Source organism: Hetaerina americana, unplaced genomic scaffold, assembly GCF_022747635.1.
Source record: "Hetaerina americana unplaced genomic scaffold, ioHetAmer1.1.p SCAF_10, whole genome shotgun sequence".
Classification (NCBI taxonomy): Eukaryota; Metazoa; Arthropoda; class Insecta; order Odonata; family Calopterygidae; genus Hetaerina; species Hetaerina americana.
The window spans coordinates 6,272,751-6,293,472 of NW_027286070.1; the positions used below are offsets into that span (position 1 = coordinate 6,272,751).

At 36.5% G+C, this 20,722-nt stretch overlaps 1 protein-coding gene across 1 annotated transcript; it reads left to right on the forward strand.

The window, feature by feature from the left end:
- Positions 1 to 982: 982 nt before the first annotated feature.
- LOC139699826 (WD repeat-containing protein 26-like) lies at positions 983 to 20,509 on the forward strand. The gene is made up of 12 exons (XM_071598262.1): positions 983 to 1,398; positions 1,982 to 2,081; positions 2,177 to 2,236; positions 2,368 to 2,504; positions 3,328 to 3,462; positions 8,607 to 8,726; positions 8,823 to 8,961; positions 11,969 to 12,229; positions 13,172 to 13,317; positions 13,649 to 13,857; positions 15,538 to 15,717; positions 18,491 to 20,509. Exons 1-12 carry the CDS (start codon positions 1,187 to 1,189, stop codon positions 18,556 to 18,558), a joined length of 1,767 nt encoding a protein of 588 aa, XP_071454363.1. The 5' UTR covers positions 983 to 1,186; the 3' UTR covers positions 18,559 to 20,509.
- Positions 20,510 to 20,722: the final 213 nt, after the last annotated feature.

Sequence of the window (20,722 nt, forward strand, 5' to 3'; positions counted from 1 at the left end):
TTTTAACATATGGTAAACACAGTGAAAGAAAATACGGAATTAATATCAAATGCAGACACCGTAAGCCCTTAATAAACTATGCTTACTTAAGTCTCACTTAAAATATCTAAATAAATCATTAATTTAACTGGGGTTCTTGTAATATTCCCATAGAAGATTATTGTGATATTAATTTTCGTACCCTACCTTGTGTTTTCTGATTTAAGTTTCCAAGGTTCTTCGATAAATTTTTATTTTTCTATTGGCACCAGATATGATTTGAAATAAAAACCAACTTATTATGTATAATTCAACTGACCTTTGAATAATAAATTCATTCTCCAAAAATCTCAGATGTTTTAGGGTAGCCTTGATGATGATAAACTCCCTTTGTATATCTTGAGCAGTCAAGTATTCTACAAATAGCAATGCACTTTTCACCAATCCATCGGACCTCATTTACTCTTTCTCGAACATTAAACTTTTATACTATAGAGCGCTACTTTTTAAAAATAAGCGAAGGTGGCGCTGCGTTTGAGGTACTAACTCTTGAGCACAGCTGTTGCATTTCTACATAATGTGAATTTGCAGACACTTTCGCCATCTGTTGAGTATTGAGTTAACGATTACCTGATTGTCTTTCAATTTATGTAATAATCGATATTATGTACAGATTTCCTCATGTTATAGAAAAAATTAGTTTTAAAAAAGACTTAAAGGAAAAAATTTTCGCAATGACCAAATAAAATTGTCTTGAAATAAATTTTCATGCTATATGTGAAAGTAAAAGAATGCACTCATTTTTCGCTGCAACTTCAAATAAAGATAAAACACTTTAAAAGAGAAGAAGAAAAAATGCACAATAAACATATCGTTAAATTATAACCATGTCGATTAAATGATTAAACTCGCTGTTTATATTAACCAAGCTCCTTTAAAGGACGTTTTGCTGGTCAGCGATTCTTACTCCCAGGTTTCATCTGTGACGTCATCATCTAAACATCGCTCAGCTGAGGGAAGGTGTCTGTACTGTTGACTCTGTGAGTGGATATCTTGGCAATCGCGCAAGATTTCTTCGGAAAAGGGACTGTACTCCCAAAAATTTCATCACGGCGACCCTTTAGCAAGCCTGGCCTCGAGCGGGGAGTCAGACGACGGTGGGCTAGCTCCGCCACCGCGCAAAAAACAACGTACTTTGGAAGCTACAATGCAGCAGGCAACGAATGGCTGTGCGCAACACAATGGAGCGTCTGAGGGTCAACAAGCATCCTCCAGTCACCAAAATGGATCGGATATACATGGAGCGAATAATGCTGTCAACGGAGAAACTAATGGAGATATTGCCCCTAAGATAATAGACAAAACCAACCAAGACATCGTTCGACTGATCGGCCAACACCTCAAAAGTATTGGCCTTAAGTATGTATATTACCAGTTTTCCATGGGGAAATTTAGGGTACGCCTAAAAATTAATTCAGCTTTTCATGAAAATTTATGTCGTGCAATGTATTGAATAGATATGTGCTAAGTCATCGTTGGTCAATATTAGACGGTATAAAAGCATTTTGTTGACAAGTTTTTTTTTATGGTTGGAAACATTGTATGTAAACAAACATCGAATATTTGTTCGTGTATATGAGTCGAAATTTCCTTCATGTCTATGCGGATAACTGTGGTGAACTAAAGATCTAAACTTGAAAATGTTGTATTTGGTACGTATCAATGATAATTTTTGTTTAGAAGGTATGTGATCATGTGAAGAATATTTTTAAATGCGAGTGTTTATGGCTGTCGAAAATCATGCTTCAGTGTGGCCAAACGAAATAATATGGTTTTAATACCGAAAAGACACCGTTTTCTTGCGTCTCTCGGACTGTCCACAGTTAAACAAGTAATATGATTAGAATATAATAAGCATCCATCACGACATTTCTGGACCTGCATACTTGAGAATGGGTATTGGCATTATGAGTAATAAATGCTAATACTTTGTTTTCATAAGCCGAACTGCCGATCTCCTGATGCTTGAATCTGGTTGTCGGTTGGACCATCCTGCTGCCGCGAAATTCCGTCAGCACGTAATGGATGGCGATTGGACCAAGGTAGGTGCATTGGAAGTGCTTTTCAAAGTACCTATTTTTCGCTGTTTTTTCCTCATCAGAATTATAGACATACAATCCATGGAAATTCTTTACAGGCTGACAATGACTTGAATGAACTGAAGCCGTTACTGGAAGAATCTTCTCACAGTCTTATTGTAAGTCATTTATATTTTGTCATCTTCTGTCATAGCCTAATTATTAACCGAAAGTCAGGGAAAATATTGATATTTTTATATGATTCAATATGAAATTTGTTTAGTGCCTATTTTCCATTTTTATCCAACAGGAAATGAAGTTTTTGCTTTTGGAGCAAAAATATTTGGAATATTTGGAAGATGGCCGTGTTCTTGATGCCTTACATGTACTTCGGTATGAACTGACCCCGTTGCAGCACAACACAATACGAGTCCATGAGTTGAGCAGGTAAGGACTACTCCACCACCTCTTGCCAATTGGCCAAGTTCTCAATCACACCTCATGCCCCTCCATAATTCAAATGTTAACACACTTGTTTCCAACTGTGCCCTGTTCTAGCTCCTGTAAATTAACCTAGAGATGAGATTTGAGGTAAAGAATATTTCTTTTCCCCACTCATCTTCAAATTCAAATGTGATATTGTCCATGCAATGTCACTGGATGATAAAATGCTTCAAAATACACTGGTGAACTTGAATATTTGTATGAGATTTGAGGTAAAGAATATTTCTTTTCCCCACTCATCTTCAAATTCAAATGTGATATTGTCCATGCAATGTCACTGGATGATAAAATGTTTCAAAATACACTGGTGAACTTGAATATTTGTATGTTTTGCTACCGCAGCAATTCCATCAAGTAAGAATCATTCATTCAACTATCTGTATGATAAACCGTACTTTTTCCTCTTAGGAATGTAATTGATTGTTAATTTTATGCGATATATGCATCTCAGACATCTTTTGGATAAAGTGCTGGTCATCAAAACTTCACAAGTAATGGAAAGTGCAGTGCATGAGTCCATTGAGGGACAGCCTTTACAGGGAATGGCTTATCACTTGAGATTATAGATCAAGGATAAATATTTATTATGTTTATTTCAATTGTTTATTTATCTCTATTCAATTTGTGTGAAATAGCTATTGGACTTGATGTTATTGTATATGCATTTTATCCCATGTGCATATATGTGTGTTTTTGTATACATGCATTTGGGTGCCCTCTTTGGGCCTCCCAAATCTCATTTCTTCCCGCAATCACTTTGCTACAGTTACATGATGTGCAGTGGCCGAGAGGAGTTGCAGGAAAGGGCCAGCTGGGATGGTAAGGGGTCCAACTCGAGGGCCCTTCTGATGGACAAGCTGCAGCAGTACTTGCCCCCCTCCATCATGCTTCCTCCTCGAAGGTATAGTATCCCAAGGCATTTCCACCTTCATTCAGTGTGCTTAAGTTTTTTCTGTCCCTCACCACTCCTACCAGACCCTCTCTGTTTTTTGTTCTTTCACTTGGACCAATTTTGTGATAAGGATGGTTGGGAAAACTTTTAAAGTTAAAATAATCGTTTATTAAACACCTGGCAGAATCAAGTGTTGGTTGCATACTTTCAAACCTCGCCTCTCTATTTGGACCGAAGACCACCATCACTTCCAATCCTTGAATCACTCTTATGTAAAGCATCGTTAGACCCCGAGAGCATGGACTGAGAAGGCAGCAATTGCATTCTTTTTTATGTATTATCATGACAATGTTGTGTCAGAATTTAGTGGCAAATGATTTATTTAAATAATTAATGTCGGTTGGTTAATTCACAAGGTTGGAAATATTGCTTAGGAAAACTATTAATTCTCTTCCATCAAGGGTACTGGCTGCTAGAACAATTGCAGAGATGTCTTCAAGTAGGGGCATGGCATTAACTAATTAATACCCTACGATTATTGTCCAGGAGGGGTAGTTATTTTTGTTGTGCTCTAATCCTTTGCTGTGTGTTCATATGGGGGAAGCCCGAGTTTCCCCCCCACTCTGCACCATCACGCCCCCTCTTTACAACTCTTCACCCATCCAGTAGTTATCCTCCTGGTCTAAATGGAAAGGGATTGCCCATTGTTTGATGACGACAAAATCACTTTATTCATCAGGAGTAACAATCTGATCTAGCAGTGATTCTCAGCCCTGATTTCCACCTTTCCCATCTAAATATTTGCTCATGCCCAAGTTAATGGTGTAGTCAATGCAAGCTGGTCACTTTTCTAACTTTTTAAAGTGTCTCAAAACCCTGACAAAGGTGTTATCTCCAAAGGGTGGTGCAGTCCATTTTCAAGTGCCTTTGACCTGGGGGAAATGTTGTGAAAGATGAATTACAAATTCATAATATTCAATTTTTAAGATCAGACAATGTCAATGGACTTGCAATAATGTAATGCTGGGATAATATCATGTTCATAGGAATTTTATATTATAGTTGAGGCATTTATTTTAGTTCTTTGTACACTTAAATTTCATTAAGGTTGGTCCTTACTCACCTTGTACTTGTCCAATTCCCTGTGTGTGTGCTTGGAATTATGTTGGTTAAATGTTTAATGGTTTGTTAAATGTTTTGAGACCATCACTTTGATGTGGCAGAAAGACTGCCAAAAAATCAACGGCTGCTTGTCTGATATATTCACGTGAGCCGTCTAGGATCTGTGCTAGGGGTTTAAATGTATATAACTTGGTTGGGGATATATTGAAGTTACTTTGGACCAAGTTACATGCTAAAAGTTTACTTGATCCACCTTGGAGATTTTTGTCTGTACTTGTAAATGTGTACATAGTATGTCCTGTGTTGAGTAGTATGTTTGAATAGTATTTGTTCATACCGATGGCTTGATGCACCATTACATACTCTATGACTCTATATCGATGTAATATGGTTTACAGTTTGCCCCAGGATGCCACATTTCATATTACTCATTAATATGTATCTTGTTGCTGTTTTGGTTAGCATTTAGTGTACTCAGGCCTGCATTGAAAAGTGTTAAATATGATGCATTATGTATGTTTAATGACAATTAGTTAAATGATTTTTTCCCTTTCTGTATTAAGCAGCTGTTGTGCGTATGTATGTGTGTGTATGTTCTTGACTCAGCTGTCTCATGAGCCTCCAAATGGTGTGCCAACACATGGTGTTACATTAGCAGGGCCACAGCGACTCTTTCTCCTCAAATACTAGAACATGGAAGCAATGCTCTCCTCAACCACTCCATGAACAGCCTCAACTCAACCACACCCACATAATGCCTGAACTTATCCGGAGAATAAAGTGCCACCAATCTAAATGAAATCATTGTCGCATTATTTTCAGTACATTGCTGGTAAAGTGAATACTTAATACACAAGCTTCATGCGCATACAAGTGTGATAATTCCAAATGTTAGTGTTGCTGAAGGATTCTCACTAATGAAATGGATTTTTAATGAAGGCAGCATAATTCAGGTTAAAAAAGCCAGTGATGTTATCAATTGGAAAGGTGGTTGTCACATTTTATTGTCCTTAACTAGGCCAAAGTTCTTATAGAACAATATGCTGAGGACAGTAATCAGTACTGATGGCAAGCTAATGCAATTGATTGCTGCAGTAATATTTAATGAAAACAAGATCAAATTTGTATTTTTAAATGATCTAAATCAAGTTCTGATTTTAATATTTATTTGGTAAGAGTGGAGTAGATAATGGAGGAGTTGGGTTCTATGACACAGTTTGAAATAATTGCAGTGCACTCATAGCAGAATCAATGACCCTCTTGTTGATACATTATACCTTTAGAGCCATTGTTCTTAGAGGAATGCTATTCCACAGAAATACATTCTACGTGAAGGTTTGCAAAGGTCATCTAAAGTGGCTCTCCAAACTTGGGTCTCATCTAGGAATCACTGATGTCAGATTCCATTCTCCAGTGTTGCTGTTGAAATTCTAAGTCATATCTCTGATACAGACAGCATTGACTCGATGAATCCACCAAACTCTAAATTTGACTCCTTACTGGCTACATTCGGTACTGGAACACTAAGAACTTACTACCCTGGTGCAGTAGCATGCCGTGGAATGAAAGGGATTGCAGAGCGATTGCTGGCTTCTGTTCCATCACTTCAGCCCCTCCCCCCACATTAAACCAAGCCATCCTATTGACAGCTCTGAAAGAGTTGCGGAAACCATTGGCTGCTAGGTGTTCTAGGTGTTGTGTCTCTTGACAATTGAGAGTGTGCCCCAGGTAGGCAGTCAGTGTCATGAGCAGGAGTGTGCCAATCGCAGAGGGGTGGCAGCTTTTAAGATTTGAGCCACCTACTTCATAGCTGAGTGCATGGGGTAGTTGGCTGCATTAACCAAGGCTCTTTTAGAAATGCAATATCTATTACATTGATGTATAAGCATGACTTTTACATTGCAGAAAAGAGCATCAGGTCTCATTTTCAGTAAGTTTTATGTGAATTCTCAAGCTGAAAAATATTTCAATATAATTCAGCTTCCTTATGGTATGAACAGATGAAATAGTAATGTCATCCATAGCAAAATATCTGATCCTGATTGTTTTATATAAGTATTCTTCCATTGTAAAGGTACAGTTTTACCCTTCTATTGCCTCATGCATATCTTGTGTGTTCCTTATAACCCCAGAATTTTAAAGATCCATGAAAAACTACTGGGAAGATGATTTTAAATGTGGTAATCTTTTCATGAGTGCTTTACTTGCAATTAGCTAGTGTTAAGGTAAGTAGGAAAGGAAATCTATAGGTTGACGATCACTACTCCTGCAGTGTGAAGGTTATTGGTTATAGAAAGGCATTCTTGAGACTTGTTGAAGTGCTTGGCAGATTTCCTGAATCCCCTGTGGGCATTCCTGGCCTTACTTTGAACCTTGGCCATTTCAAGCCTCAAAGAATTCCCTTTCTCTTAGCATGTGTGACCTTGTGGGAATGTTTCTATCTTAATGGTTGATGATAGGTTATAGATACTGGAGGGTAAATAGTAGTGCATACTTGTATCCATTACTGCATATCAGTCATCTTATGAAAGTTCATTTTTGTACAATTATAGGAATCACACCTTATAAATACTTTTGTCGGTTTTTGTCATTAGTTGGAAGTCACATAATTTAGTTGGTCTGGGTATTTTATTAAGGAAATGACTTTTTCATACCTTTGCTTTGTGCTCAAATCGGTGTCATTCGTCATGAAAATCATCATCCCATATTTTAAATGTGAATAAAAGTTGTTGATATGTTACAATTTCACCCACTTTTGGAATTTCATAGAATAGAATTTCTTAGGATATGTGATGCAATAAAATATTCCTATTTCAATCGCACCTCTCAATTTCCATTGAGGTGCTCTAATAGCATTGTGACATTTTGATTTAAGCATGAATTGCCTCATACTGCCTCCAATCAAGTGCCTAATTATTTTCTCTGCATAATCAAAAGTTAACCATATACACTCTGAAGATGCTCGAGAAGATTTTATAGTATTTTTTAATATAGCAAATATTTTTAAGTTTTAAACGCTCTCATTTTAATGAATGCATACAGGGGCAAATGAGTGCAGTACTCAATTCTTGGTGCCATCATTTAAATGTATATTACGTGAGTGAAAACACTGTTAGGCACATTTGCATAGAAATGTGGGCCACTCATAGATTTCACCTTAATTCTTTATAATTATGCTTAGTAGCTTACCAACCTTTTTACTTTCAACCATGGAATATTTCAGGACCATGAACACCACAGGTTAATCAGGGATACCTGTAATATAAGCATTAATAAATTAGTGAAAACATATACAAAGTAACCAACCCAAAGGTTGGTTGATGGTAGAGTTCACCCAATACAAAGCCCAACAACGTGTGTAATTCACACATCAGGGTAGGGAGGCCAGGTCCATACTCTGTGCCAGCTGTGGTTCCCTAGTAAGATCTGGTACCCAAAAAATCACATAGCTTGGGCAAAGCTGTAGGTGCCGAGAGACGCTTGCCCAGAATCAAACCCAGTTCTTCCAGTCAGTAGTCCAATGCTGTACCCCTGGACTACCCTGACCCATAATAAATTAGTAAGGACTTTTTTTCACATACTATAAAATTAATTACAGTAATGGATATTGAATCCAATATTACTACAGATTGTATTACTGGCTGTCGGTGCCAACATTGAAAATAAACTGATCTCTGTTGTGCTTTAGAATAGAGGGAGTCATCATATTACTGCATTTCTGCATCACTAGCAAACATTGCTGTCATGTTTACATATTCATATGTTTTCATAAGTGCAATCATTCTTGATATTTTATACCTATGAAACAGAAACTGGGATTAACTAAAAAGTCTATGTAATTCGAGAATTGACGGTTGTATTAATAATTGATTTATTCTTTGCTAGAGTTGTCATTCATGTGGTCATAAATTTTCTTCCTGAGCGCTTGTGTGGTTGATCATCATGCAAGTAATCCAAAGCTGTATAATTTTAATTGATAAATGTCATGGGGAATTCATTTGAATGCTTTAACATTGTCTTCTTAACCACAGGTTGCACACCTTGCTCAATCAGGCTGTGGATTTGCAGAAGAACCGCTGCCCTTATCACAACACTCACTCAGAAAGTGGTCTGGAGAATGTCTCTCTCCTGGTTGATCACATGTGCACTAGGTGAGGATGGTTCTTTATTCTTATTCTGCAGTTCTACACTTGCAAATCTGGTGTTTATGCTGATTTTTAATTATGATCCCATTTCTTTTATTGCAGGGAGCAATTTCCTTGCGAGACAATACAAATACTTAATGATCATTGTGATGAGGTGTGGTTCTGCCGATTTTCTCCCGATGGAATGAAGTTGGCCACTGGCTCTAAGGACACCACAGTCATTATTTGGGATGTTGATCCTGTGAGTTTCATTTTGGGGAAAACTAACTACTCAGATGTAAAATCCTTCATAATGTTCCATGTAATGAGCAGTGTGCTCACTCATTCATGAGTTACTGTCAGATTGGAACAGAGGGACTTTCATGCCTTCTTTTCAATGTGTTTGCAGTAATTGTTAATTACAAATGCAGAATCATAAACCTAAGCTGCATTATTAGTACTTAAACTGTAATGTTGTTTACACGTGTAAGCCATTGTTACCACTAAGGTATACATCGTGGCCAAAGTCATCCTATAGTGTAAATGAAGGCCTGAGTCAAATTTTTGAGTTCACCCAAGAGAACCGACCTCACTCATTGCAGCCAAGGTCACTTCGTGTTGTGGGTCACACTTTAGCCCCACCCATCATGTGAATGGTCACTTAACTTCATGGTCAGGCATTGACAAAGTTGCGGAGAAAACATGAAATGGAATGAATTTTATGATTATTATTTACCTATCTTCTAATAATTGATGGGTGAAATAACCTAAAACCCCTGGAGGAATATCATCTTTCATTTATTTGAATTCAGGTCCTCCATAATTTCATCCATGATGCCTTTTACAGATTTGATACCATTGTCTTAAGGCCATCCAATGTCAAAAAATCTCTCAAAATCACACAATTGCATCAGTCAAACTGATAATTTGCATTGTTTCAGGCGTGTTATGGTGGAATTCAAACATAATAATGAACAAATAATAACACTCTTCCCCTTGGTAATAATAATGATATATTTATTTGTCCAGCAGACACTATTCAGTGTATAGTATTAAGAATACATGACAGGTGTATGGGACACATCAATGGGATATACATCACATAATTGCTAAATATAAGTATTACATAAATATCACAAAATAAAATAAGTTTTACCTAAATATGCATTTATACTATGATAACACTAGTCTACCAGATATGCAAATAGATTCTTCTTGAATAGTGAGATTCTTGTCTCATTTTTTATATGGTTAGGCAGATCGTTTAACATTTTGTGCCCATTGATTTTGGCCCTTTAGCTACCATAGACAGGTTTGATGTTTTCACCTGTATTTTTTGACATCCTCTGGTATTGTGACTATGATAACTTTTATTCATTGTAAAGTCAATCTTGTTTTTCACGGCATAGGTAACCGCATGATAGATATATATGCAAGAGGTGCAGTTAATATTCCCAAATATTTAAAAAGAGGTCAATCATGTGTGCAATAAGGTTTATTACATATGAGTCTTACCATTTTTTTGTAGACTAAAAATATTTGATTTAATGAGGATGATGTTCCCCAGATTACAATTTCATAAGATGTTACAGAGTAAAGCTAGCCATAATATTACATTTTTAGGACATTAAACTTACAGTGTGTTTTAAAACTGATTTCTGGTAGTAAAATGAATTAATTTTATTAGCTACCTGGAAGATATGTTCATCCCACTTAAGATGTTGGTGGACATGTAACCCAAAACCTTTTAAATTTTCCACCACCATGATATCAGGCATCTTACTCTGGAATTAAAAGTTGTTAGTTACACACTGCCATGGAGAAAACAACATCATTAGTGTATTATCATTGTTAAGGAACATGCCATTACTTTAACACCAGTCATTGTCACCTCATTTATTAGTTGAAGAACACCTGAAGATGGTGTGGTACATTGAAACTGGTTATGTAATAAATCATTATCTAGTGGGAGACAGTTATCATTTGTTCATTATTAGAGTCAAACTAATGTTGGATAGAGATTTTGGTAGGAGACTGGAGATGTGCTATGCTTTTTTGGGATCTTTCAAAAGTTTTCATGTCGACAGAACAAATTCCAGCCCATTGATTTGATTGCTGCATGAAATGAATGTGTGGTAATATATTTTATTGTCACAATGTTTTCGTGAAAATGTATGCCCTATTTACAAAAGAATAGCTAAAAATATAATTCATGACATTAATTGTGAAACTTCCCCTAGCACTGTGAAGCTTCACCACCTATGGCATTTGTATATCACATTCCATAGCCTTATTGAGTTTTTCAGACCAGAAAATGCACATTCCTCTCAAAGTGCCGTGAGGAAAGGCTCAATGGTGAGTGGCGGTGTGAGAGTGTGTCAGTTTAGTTTTAGAATCCTTGTTTCATTAGCAAATGGTGTCTCTGGACACCATTGGCTTAACACATGTAGTTTTACATGATTGCATGGATGCCAGGTCTTTCTGGGAAACTAACGGTGGGGAATACAAGAGGAGGACATGCTCTGCTTTTTGCCACGCCAATGACATTTTGTACCTGGAATCGTTGGGTTGTTGTCCAGGTGATTTGACATGAGCGTTGGTGTTGATGACTCAGAGGGGTGAGGGAATTCTGCCCTCTCAATGGATGGGTTTGGATGAAGGGGAGGGAGGGTCATGTTCTTGAGGATATTAGTGCCCTTGGTGTAGTCACAGGGAAAAGATGATAAAAATGAAGATTTATGGTTTCCATCACAGGAGTCATAGCTGATTAATTTATTTAATTAAATGTTAATTGCTACTTTTAAAGCATGATATTCCCTACTGAATAGCTGTCATAGTATCCCTATTAAAAGATTTGCGCTTTTCCGCAGACTTTATTTTAGAGTACAACATGTTTCTCTGACTTGTGGCATGATCTGATGATAAAGGTGAAACACAATGTATCTTTAAATAAAGTCTATGCTAATGTTGCTTATGAGTTGTCCTATAATCCCCTGAATGACCACAAGGTTTGGCTTGGTTGGTGACTTCAATACTTAAGTGAGGATGAACAAACAAAATGTGGATGAACCATTGTGATAGACAACTTAACTGTATACGTTTTACATCTCCCATAAGAGGCCAGATCCAAGAGATTTCCTCAAGAACTAGGAGTGCCTGGTAGTGACTGATCAAGTAGTTGAATCAAGTCAAGTATTATGAATGTATAGGTGTTTTCTGAAGTTTGAACTCAATCCTAATGCTCTTAACCTTAATACCTCAAAAAACAGGAAACCTTGGTTTGTAAGAACCGCAAGACCTTGGAGGGCCATTCTTACGGGGTTGCTTACCTGAGCTGGAGCCCTGATAGTCGTCATGTGATTGCCTGCGGTCCAGAGGACTGCCCTGAACTCTGGGTCTGGAATGCTGACACGGGTGAAATTCGTGTCAAAGTATCGCAGTCACCAGAGGACTCCCTCACTTCATGCTCGTGGCATCGGGATGGAAAAAAGTTTGTGACCGGTGGTATCCGTGGGCAATTTTACCAATGTGTAAGTCCAGCTACTGCTATGGCCAACTTGTAATTGTATCTATGGTTTGACTTGTGTTTATATAAATATTTAAAAAAATGTTTTGGACATTAAAATAATTGGAACGAAAGATATTAACCCCAAATATTTACTCTATATGGAGACACAAAGTGTTTTGCCTGCCAAGGAGGCTTCTTCATGTCCCCCTATCTAAGATTTGGGTTGTTAGGGGGGATTTAAGGGATAGTAAGTCAGTTGATCATTGGTTGTTATGAAGGTCAGTGATGGGGAAAAGCTGGTTCAGCATTTGTGTATAATTGGTGAATATAATCATAAATTGATGGTTCTGATTTTATTCATGAGATTATATTCCAATTTACCTATATAATTACTTTCGATGAAAAGGGTAACAGTTGTTAATAATTAGTAATTTGGATAGAAAAGTGACAGAAAGGTTCCATATTCATTTTTCATGAGATCCTATTTTATTTGTAATTTATAATTGCTTTCAAATAAATGGTGATGTTGATTTGCATGTCTAATTATTGCAAATAAAGATGAGAAAATTGATCCATAGTCATTGTTAATGAAATTGTTCCATTTTGTGTGTACGTAAATGCTTTTGTCAAAATCTAGTAGGTAACCTTGGGCATGTCACTGCCACCAAGAAAATTGCCTTAGAATCTTTACCTGATTATGGTTAAGAGAAACATACAGCCATAAAGCTTTATAAACAGGAAAGAGAATAATGCTTATTTTATTTATTAGTCAGTGTCGTGAAATAAATCTTTCTTTCATCTGTGTAGTGTTTCTTGATTTATTTGATAAATGAATTGGTAAAATTTTGGAGTTATTACTATTTTTCAACGTGATTTATTGTAATGTGTGTATGTAATATGTAAAAAAATGTAATATAATATGTAAAAAAAATTTAATTATTATTTTTCAATGTGTTACTTACAGGATCTGGAAGGTAATGTCCTGGATTCCTGGGAAGGGGTTAGAGTCAACTGCCTCTGGTGTCGTTCAGATGGGAAAACAGTCCTCGCAGCTGATACCCATCACAGAGTGAGGGCTTATAATTTTGATGACCTCACGGACTTCAACATGTAAGAATTTTAATTATCACCTTAGTGACTCTTTCATCTGCATGCCTGAGGAAACTTTTTTGAGAAGTTCAAGTGTTCTATCTCGGCTCTTTTAATTAATTAACATTTTTGGGTCACTCATGATGCAATGAAAACCTTTCATTTAATTTATAAGTTACTCAAAACAGTGTTTGTGAAAGTGAAGCTGCCCTTTGCAGCCTGGGAAATCACCCATGAAACCATTCCTCCTTTTCCCAAATGGGAAAGAGGAGATTCTTGCTGTCTCGGCAAATGCCCTGGACACACAAGAAAGCACCTCAATTTAGTACTCATCTCTTTTCTCTCTGTGCAGACTCCAAGAGGATCACCCAGTCATGGCATTTTCCGTTGACCGCATGGACCGGCTGGCACTGCTGAATGTGGCCACACAGGGTGTGCACCTGTGGGATCTCCTGGACCGCTGCCTTGTCCGGAAATTCCAGGGTGTCACTCAGGGCCACTTTACTATCCACAGCTGCTTTGGTGGAGTGAATCAGGACTTTGTGGCGAGTGGCAGTGAAGGTTAGCCCATCCAAAGAGTTTCTTTATCAATTTCTCAAGGATTCCCCTGTGATTGGAGGTGCAAGTACTTAAAACTCGCACCACCTTGTACTTCTTTGAATGTAGGGACACTTGAATGCAGCACTTAAAGGTAGAGCTCATTCATGCACCAGGCTAGCTTTTCCAGGGTAGTGAAGCACCAGATTTGCGAAAAGGGAAAATTAATGCAATTTGGGGGTTTCTCAATTCTTTTGTTGGATAGTGAATGTTGCATCAAAAAGAATTATTTTTCTGAACTCAGATTTTATATAAAATGGCATAGCCTGGTAGAATCTTATTTTTATTAAATTTTTCAGTAATTATTTTCATCTCTTTATATGTGTAGTATTCCATGTTTATATTGCTATTTTCAAATTAATGCAACCAATGAATTGTTTATGAAGGTATGTTATAACCTCCTTTTAGACTCCCAAACTCTCTCCTGCGAATAGTGGTGTAATTACTTGCCTGTGATGCATCATTTTTCCCATGTGTGTCTGCAAGGAATGAGTTTTAAATAATAAACCAATCCTTTCCTAACCCCATTTTATGCGACATCTACCCCCCCCCCCCTCCCCACTTCCCTACCCTCAAGCCTCCCCTCCCCTACGGATACCACTCATAAAAGTTTGCCTCCCATGCAAAAAAGAGGCAATTGGCTTTGTAAATACAAGGAAATCATTCTGCTGACTTGGTATGAATTATATCAATAAACTAGACACTTCCACCTCATATTAGCTTTCTACATACTGCCGTCATACCCATCTGTACTCTACCTCTTCACTTTCCTCTATTTCCCCATCATTATTGACAACAACATTCACTGGAATTTTAACTGAAATCTTACAATATTTTTATACTAGTATTGTGCTATATTTTACGAAAATGGTTACAATATTGGGGTATAAAATGAAGAATTAAAGAAGTGCTTAGCTTTTTTTTTGCAATATTTGATAAGATTTCATTGCTTCTTCAATTTTATGTTTTCATGTTCTGTGTACTGTGGTATTGCATAAAATATACCTCCGAGCACAGCCCTGAAGAAATTGGATTACCAGAACACATTAACCTTCAATCTTATTTTATTTCTTTTGAGGTGCAAACATTGACTCGACTCAGTCTTTTTTTATTACCTGTTCACAATTTGATTGATTCATGTGGGCTCTTGTGTTTCTTTGGCTGGAGACTTTCAACATTTGAATCAGTAGTCCACCAATCATTCTTTATGTTTATAAGGCATGTAAATTTCATTCTAAAAGTATGCCAGAAACAATGGGCACAATAGATGAAATTGCAAACTGCCTGCAAAAGTATGGAGGATTTCACAAGTTGTTCTAGAGTATGACTCCAAATTATTTACGGAATTATTTAGTATAATGTATGCCAAAAGGCATGTGAAACCATTGCCTTAGCCTCATAGCTACGAAAAAAGTGAAAACACTATTTTTGGTTTTGAAAATGAAATGGCAAGATTATACTTTTATTTCTGCTGCTTTATTTGGTTTCTTCCAAAATGTTATGTATTTTAAAGGACAATGTGAAGTTTTTTCATTAACCTCATTCTTATCAATTTTCTAGATCAATGATGATTTATTAGTAATGGTAATCCTTGAAAATAATTAAGATTTATTTCGGTTAATGTGGTTCCCTTAAATGTTGCAGATAACAAAGTGTATGTCTGGCATATAAAACGTGAGTTACCAATTGCAACACTCACTGGACACACCAGAACAGTCAACTGTGTGGCATGGAATCCAGTTTTCCACCAAATGCTTGCATCAGTCTCTGATGACTGCTCCATCCGAATATGGGGGCCAGCTGAGAAATTCCGGAAAACTAAAGGTATGTTTGTTGTCTTGATTGTGTGAAAATAAAGAAAATATTGATGATATTGCCACTCGGAAAATGCTGTCTGGAAATATCTATGCATGGCCTCCAAGGAGATGTTCTCACACCCTCCTGTTACTTCCTCGCTTATACTAGCTTCGGTGGCTGGAAGGCCATATGAGACTTTGCCTGGCCTCCTTTCCATACATGCACAGTGGAAGTTCAATGCAATGAGAGCTCATGAGCTTAGCAAATGAAATTACTTGCTTAATCAGGTTTGCATTTTTATCAATGCTGTTTTAATACTCACATATCAGTTTATTCTTATGACTTACAGGAAAAATAATAGGCATTCGTCGCCATATTTTAATGTTGTGTGAGGTAGATTCAAAGTGTAAGGGCCATTTGGTCATAAAAGATTTATTCGTATGAAAAGGTTTTTATTGACAGTTAAGTTTCCTACAAGCCTCCTTTACTCTTATACATCACCATTCACTTCAAAGTGCTTTTCGTAACTGCCCCAGCTTCTTTAATCCCTCAGCATAGAAGTTTTCGGCCTGGGAATTGAGCCAGTTAACAACAGTAGTCTTGAGTTCCTCATTGTCTTCAAACCATTGTCCACAAAGCCACTGTTACATGAGTGCAGGAAGAGGAAATAGTTGCTAGGTGCAAGTTCATGTCATCTCTAATATTGGTCCAAAAACACTCTTCCACTGGACATTCTTTGCTCTTCTTGTTGGTCGGTTAGCATTTTCGGCACTCATCTAACACAGAATTTGTGACATCAGAGCTTTAGACTCTTTGAAACTTTGTGTCATCCGAGAATTTAGCATACAAACCATGCTTTTTTTTGTTATCCAATTTAGGAAATTCCGGAACATGTGTGCCATCAATCTGGTGGGATGTATTTCACTCTAAATAATAGTGAACATTCTGCTGATATAGCTGGTATAAAACACATTTTCCGGCTGATCATATCTGGAGTTTGAGAGTTAGAGACTGTTGAGTCACCCATCCTATCAAACAACTACTGTGGATGACATGTATAGGCCTCACCATTACTAATTTATGGTTCATGTAAATTATTAGGCGATAAACTGTGCCTTGGGTATTACCCATAATATTCTCATTATATACCTTACTCATTATATCAGGTTTCCAGGGTACCCCTTGTATACCTGTATGTATCTATAAATTCATATACATCATTTGCACCCATGTGAAATGCACTCCCTGTTTCTGAACATGAAAGTAATGGAAATCTAACATACTTGAGAATGGATAGTTTCAATGAAAGGAATCATTTAAGTAAGCATGTGTAATCACTATTGTAGAAATTTCTGGGAAAACTGTTACATCCTCAATCAGAGTAATATCTAAAATGGCATTTGGTAAATGAAATCATTGTTAAAGTCCTGCCCATTTAGAATTATTCTATTTGCTTTGGTCATAATTAATGGTAGATAAATTTATATGCATTTTAGAAATAAAATAATTTAGATTTCGTGGAGGAGAATGCATTGATTTATATGATGAGAATCTTGCATTCAGTTACACATGTTCCATGATGATTCCTTGTGCATCCCTTTTTTGTCCATTTCACTGTCTTTACAATCTTCAGAGCCAAAAGGTTTTTAATTTGTTTTTTCGACTATTTTGTCTCTGCGGTGCAGTAGTGTATTCATGTTTTGTCCACAGTTCAGTTATGTATCAATGCAGAAACTAATCAAGATTGCAAGAAAAAAGTGTCAAACCAGGTTCTGAATCGGCCTCACGATTGCATTCATTCTCCACTGAGAGCAAATGCAGAACCCATCTTGCTAAGACTTGTTGATGCTCAAGGGATGTACTTTGAAGAATTTTGAGGCATTGTAGCATTATCTGAAATAGATTTATTTTTATGAAACTGTTCCTGATAATTTTCATACAAACCATGTATTCTCCATTGAGAAAAAACCCGGCACCCATTTCACTGAGATTATTTTCACACCCAATTTTTTGTGAAAAATTGAAAACACCTTACCTTATTTTATGCATGTGGCCTCGACTATTTTACAAACTTAGATTCATCCATCTCTCAAAACCATATCATGTATTCTGACAGTCATTTTGGAGGAAGTCACTTCCTCTGGATTTTAAGAACGATGCTCGTCATTAGTGGATGTATGTTCACATTTAAGCTCATTTTACCAATTGTAAATAGTTGCTAATACAGGAGCAGGTGTGCCATGAACTTCATTTAACCCGGCTTTGATCTCTTTTAATGGTGTTAACCCTCATAAATAGGCACAAAACTCATTTTTTTCCATTTTTCTTAATGAAGTAAAGTTTGTTGTTTCAGTTGACCATGAAAATGAAACCACATGGTGAATATAGCTGAAACTTTAATAAATTGTAGTGAGAGATGAGGCAAACTGTAAGCAAATCCTTTCCGATACTACCTGCTCCATCTCTTGGATTTTCTGAGGAACTATTGAACAACCCACATACATTGATCATGCCTGAAAAGTTAAATCCCTCAAGGTTAAAATCATGTATGAGTAAGGTTCTGAATCCACCCCATCTTTAAGCACCCTCAACTCCCTGAGTCTTGGTTTTGAATTACATCAAAGGTGCATATTGTTGACATTCTTTCACCTTAATGACCTATATTTAATACTCCCTCCCAATTATTCCTTTTCAGAAACTCTTTTTCCTTGATCTCTTGTTTGCCAAAGCAGTATAACAATGAGGTTTGACGGAGGAATTTGGCATTATCTCTCAATTGAAACATTGAATCTTGTTTCAGGGTCTTCTGGGGATGCATCATCGCCATCATCATCCAACGGGAGTGTTTGGCAAGACATGATTTCGTAGCTGATTGTTGAGTTGTTGAAAGTCACCAAGTGTCTCCTACAAAAACAGTTGGGTTACTCCTCCGAGTGGTAATTGTCCTGTCGAGTTAAGTGCTATAGTTGGGTTTTAGGCAAGTAAAAGTGAATAAGCTGTAATGCACGATGGTAAGGAATGGTTTCACTTTCATTAATAGAAGCACCTAAGGCTTTGAAGTTGTTTGGTATATATATATATATATCTCCAGTAAAAGTTTGTAATTAAGCCAGTGCAATATTGAGTGAGAAACATCTTTGAAAACTTTATGAGTGTGGAAAAAGTATCAAGACTGATTTATATGGCCTTCATCCATAATTTGAGGAATAAGGAATATCTACGTAAAGAGGTTCACTAAATAATTCAAGCAGCCAGCTTGTGTGATGGGTGCCAGTGCGATTTTCAACTGAGATTGGAATATGTACTAATATGGGAACACAGCAATCTTGAAACCTGTTTTAGTTATAGTTTCTTTTTTTTGGAACTTTTTGTTTGTGACTGTTGTCAGAGCTATATACATACATATATACACACGCAAATATATGTATATGTATGTATGTGCATGTGTGTGTATATATATGTATATATATATACATGTATGTGTGTGTGTGTGTCCATATATATGTATATATATGCACACATGCATATATATAAATATATAATTTTTTAAAGTCTGGATTTTCTCAGTCATACCCAAAGAATGAAATTCGGTCAAACCAAGGGAGGGGTTCAAATCCTTGGTGACCTCTGCAATTGTGGAATTCTATGTTCAACTGTGATTGCTAACATAATACTGTTACTAAATATTGACGTGGAAATCCTTAATAGCCCCAAGATTTGATTTCACATGTAAAAGCATTTTCAATCCGGTCATGCACTCTGATGGGAATTTTTACTCTCCAGGTAGGAGGCATTGCCTCTGATGACATGAGGCTTAGTTTTCTCTTAAAGTAATGCAAGTCCTATGATGCTGATCATCAGTAACCATCTTGAAGAGCCAGTGGCGACTGTAAGCCTATTTTCTGAACACATTTGATGGATTCTCAGGTAGCAAAATGTTTGATCAAACACATCCTATCACTGTAAAAGTAGAGATACTTATGATTTTTAAGGTTGTCAGTCTTCTGTTGATGGTAAATGCCATTCTGATGGTGTGTACCTTTTAAACACTCCTCTCCATTGCTTGCTGGTATTATCTGGCATTTGCTTTGTTTCCTTCGTGAAGTGCGTGTTATGCAATAAATGTGTGACAGAGTGAGATGCAGGGGAAATTTTGTACAGTCATGTGTGTATATTTTTAATTCTCTTGTTAATTTATAATTTCTTCAGATGTCTGTGAAATTTTAAGATTTGGAATTAAGTTACTGTAAAGTTATGAGATTTACTTCCTTATATGAAATAAACTTGGAAGTAAAAGTTTACAAGAATATCGTTGTGTTGAAGTGAATCTTTCATGAAAAGTGCTACTTGGATCATTCTTTGATTGAAGTGGAACTCGTGCAAATGAACTCATTTTGCAATATTTGCAAGTACGATATGTGAAGTTTTAAATCCCGAAGATAAATACCAAAGCAGTGTACCAGGTGATTGAAACTGTGGATTAGCACATGTTTTGGTGAAACCAATTTTTTGGCCTATAGAAAAAAATGAATGGTTCCTTTTTAACCATGTGGGCCATGCCTTGACTTTTGAATGCACAAAACTAACAATGTCTCTTTCTCTCTGTGTCGAACAGATATGTTCTGGAAGATATCTGTCATAGGCCAATGAACTCAGATTCATGTATCAATCAGCTTTTAACATATAACAAAGATCATTCTCACAAATACTATATTGAGGCAAGTTTGAACATGTAACATAACATAGCTATCTGTAGGATGTTACTTTTGTACTGTGGTTTTTTATTATTTTTTATTGAGTGAAACTTTGTCACTATAATATAATAAAAATTTTCTTTCTTTTAAAATTTTATTATGGATAGTTGAATAGCCTGAAAAATATAAAAACTCTTCTTAGAAGGGTAAAATTATAAGTAATAATTTGTCGATACAATTGGCTGTGAAGGAAGAGACAATATTACCTATGATGCATCTTGCCCTTTTATTGAGATTTTGATGACTTGATTTTAGCATCGAGTTTGCTTGAGATGATT